The sequence below is a fragment of the Mesocricetus auratus genome, unplaced genomic scaffold, assembly GCF_017639785.1.
Source record: "Mesocricetus auratus isolate SY011 unplaced genomic scaffold, BCM_Maur_2.0 Super-Scaffold_100022, whole genome shotgun sequence".
Lineage (NCBI taxonomy): Eukaryota > Metazoa > Chordata > Mammalia > Rodentia > Cricetidae > Mesocricetus > Mesocricetus auratus.
This window is the reverse complement of record NW_024429203.1, coordinates 1,199,665-1,217,791: the sequence shown is the minus strand read 5'-3', so window position 1 is coordinate 1,217,791 and position 18,127 is coordinate 1,199,665. Positions and strand designations below refer to the sequence as shown.

The following is an 18,127-nucleotide window of genomic DNA, read 5'->3' as shown; positions in this document are numbered from 1 at the left end:
CTGTTGGGTGTTGGGATCCAAACTTGGGTTTTTGTGCTTGCATGCAATCACTTTAGTAACCATCCCCCAGTTCTTACTGAGTCTTTCAGACAGTTGGGTAGCCTAGGCTAGCCCCGATAGCCCCGTGTAGATCCTGATGACCTGGATCTCTGGTCCTTCTGCCTCCACTTCAGGTGCTGGTATCCATGCATGCAGGGTCATGTGCTGCTGGCGACGGGGACCAGAGCCTCAAGTGCTAGGCAAGCGCTCTGCTCACTCTTTCCTCCTCCTCTGCGTTAAGTCACTCCTTAAAGACAGTACAGCCTGGCTTCACTCGTAGGAAGTGTGGCGTTCCCCTGTGACTTAAATCTTATTTTTGCTGTGCTAAAGTTGAATCCAAGCTTGTGTGTCTGTCAGTGCTGTGCTGGAGGGGGCATATCTCACCCCGGGTCTCAAACACTGTCACCGGGTTGCCAGGTGTTAAGTCCTGGTGCTGTCCCTTACAGCTGTGTGGTTGTCATCTTAATCTTAGTGCCCTGACTTGTCCACCTTTTTACAAGATGTATTATGTATACGGTGTTCTGTCGGCATGTGTGCCTGCAGGCCCGAAGAGAGCATCAGATCTCATTACAGATGGTTGTGAGCCACCGTGTGTTTGCTGGGAATTGAATTCAGGACTTCTGGAAAACCAACTAGTGTTCATAATCACTGAGCCATCTCTCCAGCGTCATGTTCCCCCCCCCTTTTTTTTTTTTTTGAGACAGGGTTTCTCTGTAGCTTTGGAGACTGTCCTGGAACTTGTTCTGTAGATCAGGCTGGTATCAAATTCACTGATCTGCCTGCCTCTGTCTCCCAAGTGCTGGGATTAAAGGGGTGTGCCACTACTGCCTGGCTCTATGTCCATTTTTTAAAGACTCATTTGCGTAAATGAATGTGTCATGTGCACGTAGGTGCCCATAGAGACCCTTCTGTTTTGAAACTGGGTCTTACAATCTTTGAATTCTTTGTCCTGCCTCAGCCTTCTGAGTGCTGTTGGGATTCCTGGCATGAGCCGTCAGAACTGGTTTAGTTTTAGATCTTTTTTTCTCCGGTGTTGAGGTGACCTTCTATTTTCTTCTTGTATCTCCTTTCAGTGCTGGCTGTGGATTTGTGCTAAGCATGTGCTGTACCTCTGAGCTTCGCCCTGAACTACAGACTGTCCATCTCTCGTGTGGTTCTGGAGGGCAGAAATGAGGGAAGAATGGGGTAGAAACCCAGATGTCCCTGGCTGGGGTCCTTTCTGGAAGCATAGGCAAGAATGTGCCCTCTCTGGGGAATTGGCAGTTTAGTTTATTGCTGTTGCAAGTGTGGGTTATTTTCTTGTGTTTGTAATTTTCTTCTTTGATTTAAGACAGGGTCTCATATACCTCAGACTGGTCTTGGATTTAGTGTTCCTACTCCAATCTTGTGGTTACTGTGACAGGTTGTGACACCTGGCTAGCTCTCTTTATTGTGCCTATGTTTATGTATGATTGCAGGAGCACTCATCAGCGTGTGTATAGACCTCCAAGGACTACTAGTTCTTATGTGTTTTTAAGTTGACATTCCAATAGTGAGTGTGGGGGCTGCTGTGCTGCCTTGGTGTGTCTGTGAAAGGCTGAATGCTGTTTCTTCTTCTATATGGGTTCTAGGGATCAAACCCCTGTAACGACTGAGCCTTCTCACTGGCTGTGTTTTTTAGTACATTTATCTGTGTGTGGGTGTGTAGGTGTGTAGGCCAGAGGTCAGTTTTGCTTGTCTTCCAAAATTGTCTCCACCTTATTTGAGACCCCTCTCACTGAGCTAGAGCTCACTTGTCTGGCTAGATTGGTGGCCATTAAACCTAGCATTGTTTCTCCTCAGTGTTTTACATAGGTCCTAGAACTCTAATTTGGATCCTTGCTAAGTCATCTCCCTAGCCCTCTCCAGACTTGAGATGTTCCTGCCTCCGCCTTGTGAGTGTTGGAGATACAGGTGTGCACCCCTGTGTCTGCCTAGGTCTGTTTTGTCAGCCTCTGAAAGGGTCCCATCACCTGACTCCTGTCCCCTCTTCCCTACCCCCACTCCAGCCAGCCTCTTGAGCCTTGTCCTTGTCACTGACCTTTTCTTCACGCTTTAATGCTTTTTGCAATGCAGCCACAAAGCTCTGCTGAGGGGGTTGAGATTAGACTAGGCCCATGCTGATTGTCCCTGGTGGTTTTCCCCTCTTTCCAACCAAAGCGCTAGAATCTGGGTCACATTTACAGTCGCTGTTGCCACAGAGTCGTAGGTCCTGGGGTCAGGGCAGCAGCCTGTTGTGAGACGGACATCACATCAGATTGCCTCACCCCATCTTCAGCACATTTCAAGGCCCTGGCTTTCATCCCCAGCAGCAGGCAGAAAAGGCGGGTTTCTAGAACCTTGGGCTTGCCTTGCAGTCCCTATTTTGCTGCCAAATTATCTCAGACCAGCATTTCTGGTTTAGGATGTTGAAATAATATAACCTTTGCAATTTCCTATCTGGTTGTTTCTGTCAGACTAAAGTTGTGGTTCCAATATTATGGTTCTCTCTCCATGGTTTCTTGAATGGTCTTTTGACCTTGGAATAAGGTCAGTGCTTCTGAGCGGTCCTTGACTCCCCTGGACTTTTTTCAGCACTGTTAATGGCTATTCTTGGGTGTGTCCTGAAGCAGCTTCCCCTCTGGTGGATCTCCTTGTGCTGTTGGGCTTGTCTTACCAGGGAAGAGCTAGGGGTTTTTGGTTTTTTGTTTCAGAGTTTCCTTGCATAGCCCTGGCTGTCCTAGAACTCAATCTGTAAACCAAGCTGGCCTGGAACTCAGGTCTCTGCCTCTGTCTCCTGAGTGCTGGATTTAAAGGTGTGTGCCACCACTGCCTGGCTACATTAGGTTTATTGTGTGTGTGGCATGCGTGTGGAGGTCAGGACAACTTCAAGAGCTGGTTCTTTCCACTTGGAGAAGTTGAACTTTAGTCAGGAAGTATCTTACCTGCTCAATCGTCCCACTGGGGTCCTACATTCTGTTTGAGACAGAATGGAGCCATAAAATCCAGGTTGGCCTGGAACTTGCCATCCTCCTGCCTCTAGCTCTTAAGTATTGGGATTGCAGTTCAGTGCCACTGTACCTGGCTGTGTCTACCTACTTTTTCAAAGGTTTATGTATATTTTAACCTTCCTAGGTGGCTAAGTTGGGAATGAATCATGGCCTGTCAAGTCAACATGGGGTTAAGGATGTTCTCCACTTGGATTTTCTCATTCCTTTTTCTTTCTTTTTTTGCGACACACTGCTTCTCGTAGCACTTGATCGTAGAACTTGATTGTCCTCTGCTAGGAATCCAGGCCTAAGTCTTACCAGGTAGAACCCCAGGGTTCTGGGGACTGTTAGTTGGTCACAGTAGTTGTGTCCTGTCCCATTTTAAGGGAGAGTAACTGGGTTTAGGAGTGGCTCAGTGGTAGACCTCTTGCCCAACACTTGAGGTCTTGGTTCCTTCCCAGCATCTGGTGGGGCACAAAAGGGACAGTCATGTGGACTGCGGTAGCAGCTGTGTTTATGCCTCTGGCTACAGATGTCCACTGTGCAGCCGCCTTTCTTTGAGTCTTGCCTTTGGCCAAGTTACTGTAGAGTGGGATGACTTTTGCTTGTGAGAGGCTCTAAGCTCCTAGAGGGTTTTTTCCTTTTGGGTGCTGGGGTAAAACTTGGGGCTTGGTGTATGTTAGGCAGCACTCTGTCACATTCCAACCTGAGCTTCTGGAAAAACAGCCATTCCAGAGGCGCTTTATTTTTAGTCTCATGGAACCTAGGCTGGCCTTGAACTCCTCAACTTCCACTAACTCTTAAGTGCTGGGCTCACAGATATGCACCACCACACCCAGGCTACTGGGTGCTGGGATGGAACCCAAAATGTATATACCAGGCAAGCATTCTCAAGGCGCTAGCTCTCCAGAGTGAGTCCCTGCTACAGTGTAGTTAACCATAAGTACATTGCAGGGTGTGGAGCAGTATCAAGTGAAAGCCCCTTTGCTGATACTAGTCCACTTAGCCAGCTTCTGGCTTGCAACAAGGTAGGCACCCGTGTGTGGGAGTGGTACTAGGGGGAGGAGGCGGGATCTGCCAGTACCTGGAGTAACCACAGTGCCCCTGGTCAGTAGCCGCTGGGAAGATTGAATCTGCCCTCTAGCTACTGAAAACTGAGCACCCAGACTTCAAGGCTGCTGGAATGGGGCAGAGTCGGCACAGACCTGACTTCTGTTCATGGTGTTAAACCTATTCACCCTCCACTGTCCCCTAGCTCCATCATAGGCTGCCATACCGCTTCTTCGTGGCTTTTCCTTCCTCTAGTCCCTCCCGACCAGAGAGGTAAAGTAATCAATCAGTAATCTGACCACAATTTTCTCAGACAAATCCAAGAGAATTCTGTACTTTCAAACTTAGGTATATATTCTGGAGGTTGAGCTCTCTGAGATTCTGGCCTGCTTTGTTGTCCCTCCCCGGTAGTGCTAGGGATGGAATCCAAGGCCTTGACATGCCAGGCAGGACTCTACTCCTGAGCCGCATTCTCAGCTCACCAGCTGGCTTCTCAGATTTCATCTCTAGCGCCTCTATGTGGGCATGCCTGATGCCCCAGACACATTGTTTTCCCCACTTAACTAGTTCTACAGTGGAAGGCTGCCACCGCATACGTGGCCTTTAGGATCCATCAATTGGCTGGTCCCTACAATGTAGCCATGACTCATGCTGATATCATTCATGCTGTGGCAGGCCTTTTAGGAGCTGACCCAGTTGGGAAAAAACAGTTGTAGGTCATCCCGATTATTGAAGGACCCTGACTGATCTGTTCCCCACTTCCTTTCTTGTACTTTCTTCCTCTGCTCTAAGACAGGGTCTCCTGTAGTTCAAACTAGCCTCAAACTCACAATGTACAAGCAAGGATGACTTTGAATTCTTGATCCTCCTTGTCCCTTCATACTGAGTGCTGGAATTACAGGTGTGTACCACCATACAGTTTGGAATGGAACCTAGTGGCTCATGTATTCTAGGCAACCACTTTACTGACTGAGTCACCTCTCCAGCCCTGTTTTGAGGTAGGGTCTCACTATGTGGCCGAGACTGGCTGGCTTTTTACTCATTGTTTTCCTACCCCAGCCACCAGAGTGTGGTGCTGAGTATGAGCAGTTGTCTGATAGCTCCTGTCCTTCACCCTTCCAGGAGACTAGTGTACTTGTTGTTCAGACTCCTAAGGACATGCTAGAAACTGGGGCATGGTGGGACATACTTTTAATCTCAGTACTCAGGAGGTGGAGGCAGGAGGATCAGGGTTCAAGGGCTTTCTCAGCCACCCAGCTATAGGAGACCCTATTTCTAGAAAAGAGACAAGGAGAAAGTTGATGTTAGACACTGAGGCCAGGAGCCAGAAGAGGGTACTGTTTTCCCCAACACTAAAATAGAATGCTTATTCCTTCTTATTTGGGGGGGCGTGGATCTTTCTCTATTGCCCTGGCTGTCCTAAAACTCATTCTATAGACTTACTGGCCTTGAACTCAAAGATCACCTGCCTCTGTCCCCTGAGTGCTGGGATTGAAAGCATACACTACTACTGTGTCCGGCTTTTATATTTTTCAGGATACAGTTCTCACTATGTTGTCCAAGTTGGCTACAAATTTATGGGCTTGAGTTCTCCTCCTACCTTAGCCTTTTGAGTGGCTATATCACAGGCACTTAACACCCCCCATGCTAGGACTCCAAGGTTTTCTGTTTTGTTTTGTTTCAGATTGTGGCATTGGTTCTCAGAGGTGAATGAAGTTCTTATTTTATTTTTGTATCATTTCCTTTACCCAGGCTCAAAGACTTGGAAAGAGATGGCTTAACAGAAAAGGTAACTGCTCTTCCTCCAAATACTCGCTTGTGTTTGTACTGTGCCCGTGCATGTGTTCACATATACATGGGTGCCTATGTGCAGTCAGGTGCGTGCGTGTAGTGGCCAGAGGCTGGTGTCAAATGTTTGTCTTCACTGTCCCCTTAACTATGGTGGAGACTCGATGAGTCTGGACCTCATGGGTTCAGCCAGTCTTAGTCAAGCTTGGCCTAGGGATCCCCTTTCTGTCTACTGAGTGCTGGGTTCTGCCAAGCTTTTTTATGCCAGTACTGGGGATCTGAACTCTGGTCTTTGTGCTTGCATGGCAAGTACTTTAATGGCAAAGCTATCTCTCCAGCCTCCTAGTTCTTTTCTGAGGCAGGGTTTTGATTCATAGCTTGGGCTGACCTTAAACTTAGATAGTTCATATGGGCTTCATTAAATTGAAAACCCTCCTTGTCTAAGCTTCCTGAGTGTTGAGGTCTCAGGCATCCTACACTATGCCTAGCTTGTATTTAGATTTTTGCAGAGCCAGGGCTGCCTACCTCCCAGCCACTGGGGCAATCAGGTGGCTTAGTGTTTGTATTAGTTTGTCAATTGCTCTCTTGGGAGTCTGGGGGTTCCTCAGTTGTGTCCTTCCACAGGAGTGTGTGAAAGAGAAATTGAACCTGTTGCATGAATTCCTGCAAACAGAAATAAAGAGCCAGTTATGTGACTTGGAAACCAAATTACATAAAGAGGAATTGTCTGAGGTAAGTCTGTTTCCCAGTTCTTAGAGAAGCAGAGGCTCTTATTTGTCTTTGTGATGTCTTTCTACTAAATTATCCTTCCCTGTTATAGGAGGGCTACCTGGCTAAAGTGAAATCCCTTTTAAATAAAGATTTGTCCTTGGAGAACGGAAGTCTCTCTCACACTCGGAAGGCCAACGATTATCCAGCCAACGGGAGCCGTCCAGGCCGGAGAGCAGGAATGGCAGACTCAAAACAACCCTCCAAACTCAGACCCAAAAGTCGGGCACCCAGGAGAAGCAAGTCGGACAGTGAGACCAACTGTAAGGACACATGGCATAGTGGTTTACAGTTTGCTTGTTTTGGGTTTTCTGGCTGTTTTGAGATAGTGCCTGTGTGTATAATGTAGGCTAGCCTTACACTCTGTCCTGCTTCAGCCTTCTGAGTGCTACTTAGCCTATCTCCCTTGACTTGTTTACCTCCTCCTGGAGGTTGTGTGGTTCCCATGAAGAGACAGCTCATTTTGAACCTATGAGCATGCACCACATAAACTCCAGTTGTTTCTGGTGCTCAGTAGGCGGCCTAAGACCCTGTGAACACTTAAGTACATGCTGACATTCAGCTGCACCCTTATTCTCTGGTTAGCTTCTTAACCTTTCTTTCCTTGTCTGTCCCCTGCTTGTCTCTGCGTCGTTTGCAGTACCAGGGATGGAACCCAAGACCTGCAGTGTGCTAGGGAAGGGCACATCTGCCAAACCCCAGCTGTTTTCTCTTCTGGGTTGGTGGTGGGTAGTAGAGTTGGAGCCTAGAACCATGTGCGTGCTATATAGTGCTTTGCCGTGGAGCTGCACTGAGTCTCTAGTTGATTTTCTGTGCTCTTGGACCTAGTTTAGCCTCTCTTAGGTGGTCTGGTCCCTATAATGGCCGCTTTAATGGGCGGGCTGTCTGTTGACATGTGGGAGCCGGTATGCAGTTTAGTCTAGATTGAAAGCCTAGAAGTGTGTATTCTTGCAGTACCTGGCCATCTGCAGCCATTTGTTCTCACTGAAAAGTGTCATGTCCTTTTTTCTGTTTTTGTTTATAAACAGCCGAAGCTTCATCTAGCTCCATGGCTTTGAGGAGAACCACCAGGCAGACCACCATCACATCGCACTTCATAAAGGGGTCAGTATGTGATGAAGGGGATGTTGGCCATTTCTTGGGATCTGGTAATTCTGGAAAAACATGAATGGAATCAGAGTAAACTTCCTGGCTTTCAGAGTTCATAAATTTCATTTTTAATTTTTTAATTTTATTTTTTTGGTTTTTACGAGACAGGGTTTCTCTGTATTGTTTCGGAGGCTATCGGTCCAGCCTGGCCTCGAACTCACAGAGATCCGCCTGCCTCTGCCTCCCGAGTGCTGGGATTAAAGGCGTGCGCCACCACCGCCCGGCAAGTTTCATTATTTTTTGCCTTTATTTTAGCACTGAGGATAGAATCCAGGGTCTGGTTCATGTTAGGAACTCTACCACTGAGCCATGCCCCTGCCCCTCAGGGATTTCAGGCAGAGGATTTTCCACTGAGCTGCAGCCCTACATAGATGCTCATTTTGCAGGTTTTGTTCACTAGACATTGTTCTCTTCACTTTCTGAGAAAGCTTAAAGCATACACAAAGCTATAACATATATTACAAGAACCCTAATACTCAGAGCCAGAGAGATGGTTCAGCAGATAAGCCCACTGGCTGTTCTTGTAGAGGAACCAGATTCAAGTCCCTCAACCCATCTGTAACTTCAGTCCTGGTAATGATGCCCTCTTCCAGCCTTCCTTGGGTACTCCATGCATGCAGTGCACAGACATACATGCAGACAACACATCCATGTACATAAACCAAGAACAAAAAATTGTCATACTCCACCCAGTAATAGAAAAATAAAGAATATTGTTTCTATGTCTTCTACGAACTTGTTTTTGGTTCTTTATTTTTCCGAGTACTGGAACCTTATTCAAAGTCATATCAGCCAACTTCATATGGACATATTTATGTAGACATATTTGTGTTTTGTGTTTTTTAAGATTTAATTTTCATGTATGAGTGTTTTGCCTGCATGTGTCTATACAATACATTGTGTACAGTACCTGTGGAAGTCAGAGTGTTGGATGCCCTGAAACTGGAGTTACTAATGGTTGTGAGCCGTGGGTGCTGAGCCTTGAACCCAGGACCTCTACCAAGAGGAGCAGTGCTCTTAAGCACTGAGCTGTCTCTCCCCAGCCTCACACATATACTCATGTACATTCATAGTATGTGTGTTATGTGTATGCATTTCTGCAATGTGACTGCACACTTGGATTGGGAAGCTGCTCTTGACTTTTTGAGATAATATCCTTCACTGGTCATGAAGCTCACAGACTTGGCTAGACTATCTGACCAGCCAGGTCCAGAATCTGCCCGTCTCTGCCTTCTCAATGCTAAGATTACAGGTGCTGGCATTCCTGGCTTTTAAGATGAATGTTAGAGATCTGAAGACAGGTTCTTGTGCTTGAAGAGCAAGCAAGTACTTTGCCTACTAGGTCATCCCACTGTCGCCAGTTATTTTTGATTTTTTTCAAGAGTTTTTCTGTGTGGCTTTGTAGACCAGGCTGGCCTTGAACTCAGATATCCACCTGGCCTCTGCCTCCCAAGTGCCGGAATTAAAGACAAGTGCCACCACCACCCCGCTGTCTCCAGTTCTATAATATAAAATTTTAGTGTGTATGAATGTCTTGTTTGCATGTATGTTTATGCACTGTGTGTCTGGTACCTGCAGAAGCCAGAAGAGGATAGGACATCAGATCCCTGAGTTACAGATGGTTGTGAATTCCATGGAAGTGCTGGGAACTAAAACCAGGTCTTCTGGGAAAGCAGCTCTTCAGCTTTGTACTTTCTGAGGCTGACTCAAAGGACAGAGTCATCTTTGTCAAAAACCTGTTGTGCCTCTTTGTAAAGTGAGAAGTCAACTGGGCGTGGTGGCACATGCCCTTGAATTCTAGCGCTCGGGAGAGGCAGAGATAGGCGGGTCTGAGTTCAAGGCCAGCCTGGTCTACAGAGCTAGTTCCAGGAAAGCTAGGGCTATTAAAGAGAAACCCTGTCTTGAAAAACCAACATCCCCCCTAAAGAAGCCGTTGCTTGTCTAGACCCATTACTCTGAAGCTTGCAAAGTGGTAAGCAACCTAATATTTGAGAGAAACATTGTGTGCTAGAGAGATTGTTCAGTGGTTAGGAGTATCCAGTGTTCTTGAAGACTTAAGCTCAACGTAGGCCTTGGCTGGCCAGTTGGGCAATCACATGGCAGAAATGCATACACATAACATACACTATGAATGTGTATAAATATGTGTGGGGCAGGAGAGATGGCTTAGCACTGCTCCTCTTGGCAGAGGTCCTGGGTTCAGGGCTCAGGGCCCACGGCTCACAACCATTAGTAACTCCAGTTCCAGGGGATCCAACAGCCTCTTCATGACCTCTACAGGTACTGTGCAATGTGGTTCATAGACACAAATGCAGGCAAAGCACTCATACACATGAAATTGAATCTAAGTTTTAAAAACAAGTATATGGATGTTGAGCACTAGTATTCACAACTGCCTGTAACTCCAGCTCCAGGTACCCAGTACTCTCCTAGCTTCCAAGAGCACACGCACACATAATTTAAAATCAAGTAACTATTTAAAAAAGCTTTCAGTCCTGGAAAGATGGACCCTTCCTAGGAGGGAAAATAACCTGTGCTTTCAAGGTTCTTCTGTGAAAGAAGGGGAGATATTAAAGGCCACTGGGTGGCTCTGTGTGTGTCTGTGTCTCAGAGCTAACAATCTCTTCCTCACTTGTGACAGTAACAAACGGAAAACCGAGGGAGAATCTGAAAAGACAATCCCAGATGAGTCTGCAGAGAGAGACCAGGTGGGTCAGTCATCTTGACTCTTGTAGACCAGGCTGGTCTTGAACTCAGATCTGCCTGCCTCTGCCTCCCGAGTGCTGGGATTAAAGGTGTGTGCCACCAACGCCAGGCTACTGGTTGGGATTTTTATGTGTATATTTGTAGTTTTTGTGTATGGGTTATATGCATATGCATATAGTGCCCAGTCTGAGGTGCCAGATCCCTGGAGCTAGCTACTGGGAGTGGTGAACCGCTGACATGTGTCCTGGGAACTGAATTCTAGTCTTCTGAAGAACAAAATGCACTCTTGGAGACTGAGCCATCTCTTCATGCACCTTGCTTGCTTTTGAGACAGGATGTCGATGTGTAATCCAGGCTGGCCTTGAACTTCTGGTTCTTCCTGCCTTGATTGCCTGAGTGCTGGGTTGCAGGTGTGGGCTAGCATACCTGGCTTTTACCCACCCTCTTTAACTTGTGTATGGGGGGTGATCTGCCTTTTTTTGAGTTGATTACTGAACCCAGGGCCTTGCACTCTGCCACTGAGATAATGCCCAACCCTGATCTGCCTTTCAAACCAACATTGTCTTATTCTCTATTCCTCCCTCTGCCCAGGATAAGAAACGCAGAGTTACAGGCACAGAGCGGTAAGGGTCCTATTATCTCCTCTTTGATTTGTCTCAATTATAGAAATTACTTTCTGAAAACTGTAGTAAGTTTCCCTGGCAACTATAAACCTGTTAAGGACACTAAATTTGGGAGCAAGTATTCATCTTTCAATTTATGTAGAATTCTCCCTCATCACAGAATGAGTTGAGGTCTTCTGGGTTGAAAGGAGGCCTCAATATTCGATGTGAGAGAACACTTGACTGTCACGATCCTGGGGTTGGTGGCTCATGCTCTTAGTGTAGGAAGCTGGGCTCATGAAGATGCTTCTGGGGACTGAGCTGCTTGGGTCCTGCCTATGCAGTATTCTCCTTTGCTTGACAGTGGTACTGGAATTTCTACAGCGGAGCTGGAAAGAGTAACACCGGGAACTCCGTTGAGTCAGGAAGAGCAAGGTGGACAGGTAAAGCTCCTTTACCTTCTTGAGTGTGTCTCCAGTTCTCAATGTGTGGGAGGTAGGGAGAGCAGAGCAGTCTGAGTCACAGCTGACTTAGGTCTCCTTTTTGAGAATAGGAAGTGCTGGAGGTTCCGTAGCACATCCAGATAATAAACTGCCTTCCTGGGCTGGGTCCTAGCTCAGTGGCAGAGTTGGTGTAGCATGCTTGAGGCTCTGGGTTCCATCCTCAGTCTCCTAAGCAAAAAGAACCTAACGTTACCCCGTGGCTGAGAATGTGATCGTTTCTTTCCATCAGGCCAGCGTTATGAGAAAATAACAGTGAAGGTTCTGAGCTATGCAGATTTTGTTTAGCAGTAAGACATGGATAAGGTTTTTATACATATACATATGCATATATATATATACATATACATGTGCGTGCCTGGGGATAATGCCTACCATGCATGTAGCCTTGGGTTTCATATCCAGGAACAACAGAAAACTATCAGGCATGCTTATACTCCCAGTATTTGGGAAGTGGAGGTCATCCTTTGCTACAGGACAAGTTCAAGGCCAGCCTGGGCTACATGAGATTATATCAAAAAAGCAAAAACAAAGCCAAAAAGTTTGTTTTTACACTTATTGTGTCTGTGGGTCCACATATGTAGATGTAAAAAAAACTTTTAGGGGTTCTTTCATTGTGTGGGGCCTAGATATCAAACTCTGATCACCAGGCTAGACAGCTAATGCTTTGATTCCTGAGCCATCTTACTGGCCCTCAGTTTGTCTTTCTTGTATTCAGGGAACTCCAACTCAGATCATCAGGCCTGTGTGGCAGGCCTTTTAGTTACTGAGATTTCCTTAGCCCTTTAAAAATATTTACATAATGTGAGTGCGCATGCGCCGCAATACCTCCCCAGCCCAGGGTTTGCTTTAATTTTTCTTTATCTCTTCCCAGGGTTTGTCTCATAAGAATGTCTTTGATGCCAGGTAGTGGTAACACCTGCCTTTAATCTCAGCACTCAGAAGGCAGACGCAAGCAGATCTCAAGTTTGAGGACAGCCAAGGAAGGCTACATAGAGAAACCCTGTCTCGGAAAAACCAAAGTCTTTGCTGTCTGACTCCACCAAAAGAAAAGGCAGCAGTTTTCTTATGTAATTTACTTTGGTTTGTGTAGCCTTGGCTACGTGGAACTAGCTCTGTAGACCAGGCTGGCCTCGAACTCACAGAGATCCGCCTGCCTCTGCCTCCCGAGTGCTGGGATTAAAGGCGTGCGCCACCACCGCCCGGCTAATAAAGATATTTTAATGTGGGCTTATGTGAGGGTTGAGAGAAACAACTAAGCAGCCTGGATGTGGCTCCTCAGTCAGAGTAAGACAAGTTCAAGTGTAGGTCTGGACTCCAGGGAGAGCCACCCAAAACAGTGGTCTTGGTAAGTGTTCACCTTACCAACTTCACTAACTAGAATCTAGTAGGATTATTGCAGATCTGTTAATTTCAAAGCAGGAATTCAAGACAAATCAAATGATTTTTTTCTTGGTGGTGGTGCCAGTGACTCACTGTATGTATATATCTGGCTGACAGGAACTCAATGTGTAGACTAGACTGGCTTTTTTATTAACTCTTTTATTCTTTTAGGAACATGACAGGAGACTTCGACGTCAAACCAGAGAGCTGTAAGTGTGCAGCTGGTGTGCCTTTGTACCCTGTAATGGTGCTCAGTTGTAGTACCACAGTGTGAATGAGGGGCTGGTACTGAGCATTGTTGTGTTTTGCAGTCTGTGGGAAGTTCTGAAGAAAGCCAGAACAAAGCAGGCTGGAGAGATGACTCTGCTAGTAAGAACACTAGCTACTTTTCCAAAGGAACCTGGGTTCTGTTCCCGATAACAGCATGGAAGCTAGCAACTGTCTTTAACTCCAGATCCCAGGGCAATCAGACACCCTCTTCTCACCTGATGCATGCTGACGAGACACTTGTATGCATAAAATATTATTAAAAGCTGAAAAACAGACCAAGGCCTACTGAGACAGCTCACCAAGTGCTTGTTGCACAAGTTTGACAACTTGTTCAGTCTGTGCAACCCACCCGATGGAGACTCACTCCTGAAAGTGTCTCCTGACTTCCATATGTCTACACTCACATTTTACAGAAAGTCAAACACAGCTGGGGCATGGTGGAGACATCTGTAATCTCCTCTTGGGAGGCTGGAGGCTAAGGCAGGAGGGTTACCATGAATTAGAGGCCAGCCTGAGATAGAGTGAGACACTGTCTAAAAAATGGGAGCATTGTGGCGCATACCTTTTTATCCTAGCTCTCAGGAGAGACAGAGGTGGATCTCTTTAAGTTCCAGGCCAGCCATGAGTATATAGACACCTTGCCTCAACAAAGTCAGACTACCCCATCGAAGACTGACATCATAGTTACCTTCTCCTGACTTGGGCCATGCCTCAGTGGCCACACTCCCTTTTAGTAGTGTGGCTGAGTGAGTGGTTATATAAGTTAGCTTGTACTTAGAGTGGTTGACTGATAATCCCAAAGCTCAGCAGCTTAAAGCGAGGCATTTGTTGAGCTCACCAGAGGCCTGCTAGCCAGCAGCTGATCCTGGCAGAGACAGTGGACTGAGTTAATTGTCCCATGATTTACTCCACCTTAACACATTCTTGTGGCAGTAGAAAGGTACAAGCAAGTAATGCTGGTCTTTTAATTGTGGTTTTGTTTGTATGTTTTTGTTAAAGACTTATGTATACAATGTTCAGCCAGCATGTTTGCCTGCAGACCAGAAGAGGGCACCAGATCTCATTATAGTTGGTTGTGAGCACCATGTGGTTGCTTGTAACTGAACTCAGTACATCCGGAACAGCATCCAGTGCTCTTAACTGCTGAGCCATCTCACCAGCCCCTTGTTTGTATGTTTTTAATGGATAGGATCTCCTAGGTATCCCAAGTTGGCCCCAGACTTGACTCACCTGCCTCAGTATCTGGAATGTAGAGATTGTAGCTGTCCCACATCCAAATAGAGATAATGGTTTTTTTTTTTTGACATATATCTTGCATGTGGGCAAGTGTGTATAGATGGCTTTGGTCGCCAGAGGCTGGCATAAAAAATGTCTTCCTGTTGCACCTGTTCGTTCAGACAGGAGCTCTCAACTGAATACAAGGTCACTGGTAGGACTGGTCTTGTAAGCCAGCCCTTTAAACACTGGGACCACAAGTGGATTGCCATGCCCAGTCTACACAGCCAGCGTTTATGTAGTGTGCTGGGCAATCTGGACTCTAGTCTTCATCTGAGCTGTTTTTCCAGCCTCAGAGATAGGCTTTGCTTTTTTTTTTTTTTTAAAGCTTTGGTTAATGCCCACTTGACTGATGCAAATATTGGAGTCCCAGGTCCAGAGGACAGTCAAGTATCTGCCCCAAGGGCAGGGCTGCTCTGTGAGGCCAGCCGTTGTGCTTGCTGATACTGGCCACACTCTGCTGCCTGCCTCGTCTCAGCTGTTCACAGGGCAGGTGAAGAGGGTTCTTCCAGGCCCCAGTTGCCAGTGGAGGCCTGCTGGTGGTTTTTGTCTTATCCTAGCGTCTCTGATCATTCACTTGAAGGACTGGGGGTGTGTGGCTCACAGGTCCAGGTGCTTATGCATGTGCACACAAGTATATTTGAGAGTACTCGTGCTACAGGCTGCCTGCAGAGGTAACAGGACTGCTCTCAGGTTCAGTTCACAACCTCCCATAGTGGATTGTGGGGAACAAAACCAAATCTTTATGTTTATATGACAAGTCCTTTATCTCTCAAGCCATCTGGTGAGTCCCAATTGAGTATTGTCATCAGTCCATGATGCACTGGGTTTGAGTCCCAGTTCTGCAAAAATACTTAATGTCATAAAGTATCAACGGGTGGCAGATAGGAAAGGTGGCCTATTCTAGAACTCAGGGAGGAGGTCATTTAAGCCCTTTGACTGCTTGGATGGTGCCCAGAGGCCTTGGTCACTAGTGTTCATGTGAGTGTGTTTGTTTGTTTTTATGTGGCAGAACATTGAGGCAGAGATCAAGAGAGGAGCCAGACAGAGAAGCAAGACCAGGAACTCACAAGGAAATGGACGATGGCGAAGAAGAAAAGGCAAAGTCCTTGTCTGTCTTAAGTGGGCTTTGTCTGCACTACTATTGGGTCGGCAGGGTTCTAGGGGCAAAATCCTATCCCAGTTGTTACTTGGGCAGATTTGCCTGATCTTCCTTGGGTGTTGGTGTCACTGCATGTCTGATCCTGTTTGCCTGAACCAAGGTGCAGGTGAAATCTGCTTTTTTGGAGATCCGGTCCACTTAGAGTTGAAGCTTTGATTTGTTAATCCAGCAAGCCTGCTCCCTTAAGCCCTAAATTCAAATTTTTAAAAATTTATTCTATCCTATTTGTTTACTTTGTTTTTTGTTTTTTGTTTTTTGTTTTGGTTTTTCGAGACAGGGTTTCTCTGTGGCTTTTGGAGGCTGTCCTGGAACTCGCTCTGTAGACCAGGCTGGCCTCGAACTCACAGAGATCCGCCTACCTTTGCCTCCCGAGTGCTGGGATTAAAGGCGTGCGCCACCAACGCCCGGCCTGTTTACTTTGGTTTTTATGAGACAGGGTTTCTCTGTGTAGCTTTGGAGGCTGTCCTGGAACTCATTCTGTAGACCAGGCTAGCCTGGAATTCAGAGTTCCACCTGCCTCTTCCTCCCAAGTACTGGGATCAAAGGTGTGCACCACCACCATCTGGCCTATGTTCAATTTTTGACTCTCCCTCTTTTTCCCCCTCTACTTGATCAACTGAGCACCCCCACAACCTAAAACAAGTCTGGCAAAATGTTACGCACCAGTAAGGTACAGACAGGAGCAGGAATTTCATCTCCTTAAGCTAAAGGTGAAGGATTGAGGTCAGCCTAGGCTTTTGGAGACCATCTCAAAACAACCAAAATCTCCCTTTGAAGCTAAAGCATACAGTTGGAAGGTGGTTCAAGGATTCTCTCACAAAGTAAAACATGCTGAGGTTGTTGTATAAACAGCCAGTGTTTGCCTGGGTCCTCATGGTCTCCATAAGTCCCTCTGGTGCATGTGTGTTGCCTAATACTCTGAATGCTGTTTACTGTTTCAGTATTGTTGAGGGAACAGGGCAAGGACGGTCTGTGTGGTCTGAGGCCTGTTTTTCTTAGCCTCTTGGACCTGTGATTGAATCTCAGGGAGATGGAAGACTGATTGCTTGGGTGCCAAGGCCTTCTGATAGGGTGCAGTGCTCAGTCTTTGGAGTCCTGCTTCATGGAGCTCTAGAGCAGTAGGTGAGGTCACACACTTAGGAAATGCCTAGGAAATGTCCATCTGGTTTCCTCCCTATTGAGATTCAGAGTGGAGGCAGAGCCAGCGAGTGTTGTCATTGGTGGCCTGCTGAGGGGCAACAGGTGAATCTGTCACCCCAGCATGTAGTGGTGTTTCCATGCCTCACTGTCAGTGCTTGCCCCAAGTCAGGAGCTTTTGTTTGTTCTCCACTTTTCTGTATGTGTGGGTGCATGTACACATCAAGAGGACAGCTTGTAGGAATTGTTTTTTGTCTACCATGTGGAACCCTGAGATAGTCAGGCTTATTTGCAAGTGCTGAGTCATCTTGTTGGCTGAGCTGTTTATTTGGGATGAGTTCACACTATGGGACCAGGATGGCCTCAAGCTTGTGTGTCCCTGGCCCAGAGTGCCTCACAGCCGCCTTGTGGTGGAGGTGCATAGACCACTCATTCCAGATGGGCTTATCAGTGAGGTATACTCACATGCTCAAACTGCTAGGTTATCTGTGTATAGGAATGAGCTTTCTCTTTTGCTTTTTCTATTTTAAACAGTCTCACCTTGAATTCCTGGTTCTCCTGTCCCACACTGTAGCCCCCAGTGCTGGGATCACAGGTCTGTGCCACCACACCCAGTTCATACTGAGCTGAGGGTGGAACCCAGGACATTGTGCATGCTTGACAGGAACTTGACCCACTGAGTCCCAGCCCCTGTTATTTGAGACGGGGTCTCACTATGTAGTCCTGGCTGGCCTAGAACTCACTGTGTTGACCTGATTGGCTTCAAATTTAGGGATCTATTGTTTCTGCTTCCCAAATGATGGGATTAAAGGTGGATCTCCCCACACACTCAGCTGTGGGTTTTTTGTTTCATTTTATGGCAAGGTCCATGTCGACTTGGACATAAAGGAAGCCTCTTGCTTTTCCTCCTAGTGTTAGGTTAGAAAGTTCTTCAGATTAGCAAGTTTTTTGGTTCTGCTGACTTGTGGGATTGGTGAAATGGGGATTTATAGTCTTAGCCTCTGGTCCCAGGAGAGTGTCTCCTGGTGTTCAGAACCAAGATGCTGACCCTGCATACTTCTGCTTGCAGTCAGCCTGCTTAGCTTCTGGAAGTAATGCTGTTTTTCCTCCTTTTCTCCATTTCTGCTGTCAGGATAAAAGAAGGTCCAGGCCCAGAAGTCAACCCAGAGATCTGTAAGTGTCAAAAGTGCTTGTGTCTTGCTGTCTTAACTCCTAAAGGCTCTTCTAGGAGACTTATGGAGCAGACAGGAGAATAAGACAGACTTGGGGAGCCAGGCTACACCTGCTCAGCTCCCTCACCTAGCTCATGAA

The 18,127-nt window shown here is 46.7% G+C and overlaps 1 protein-coding gene across 4 annotated transcripts in view; it reads left to right on the top strand.

The window, feature by feature from the left end:
- Positions 1 to 18,127, top strand: part of Dnmt1 (DNA methyltransferase 1) — a 51,711-nt gene that overhangs the window by 8,126 nt on the left and 25,458 nt on the right. For all 4 annotated transcript variants that reach the window (XM_040729752.1, XM_040729753.1, XM_013119408.3 and 1 more), the window contains exons 2-11: positions 5,829 to 5,865; positions 6,489 to 6,596; positions 6,685 to 6,895; positions 7,661 to 7,736; positions 10,423 to 10,489; positions 11,079 to 11,110; positions 11,454 to 11,532; positions 13,144 to 13,181; positions 15,530 to 15,617; positions 17,949 to 17,989. In XM_040729752.1, coding sequence (XP_040585686.1) covers positions 6,814 to 6,895; positions 7,661 to 7,736; positions 10,423 to 10,489; positions 11,079 to 11,110; positions 11,454 to 11,532; positions 13,144 to 13,181; positions 15,530 to 15,617; positions 17,949 to 17,989 — 503 coding nt within the window. In that variant the 5' untranslated portion in view covers positions 5,829 to 5,865; positions 6,489 to 6,596; positions 6,685 to 6,813. The remainder of the gene's footprint in view (positions 1 to 5,828; positions 5,866 to 6,488; positions 6,597 to 6,684; positions 6,896 to 7,660; positions 7,737 to 10,422; positions 10,490 to 11,078; positions 11,111 to 11,453; positions 11,533 to 13,143; positions 13,182 to 15,529; positions 15,618 to 17,948; positions 17,990 to 18,127) is intronic.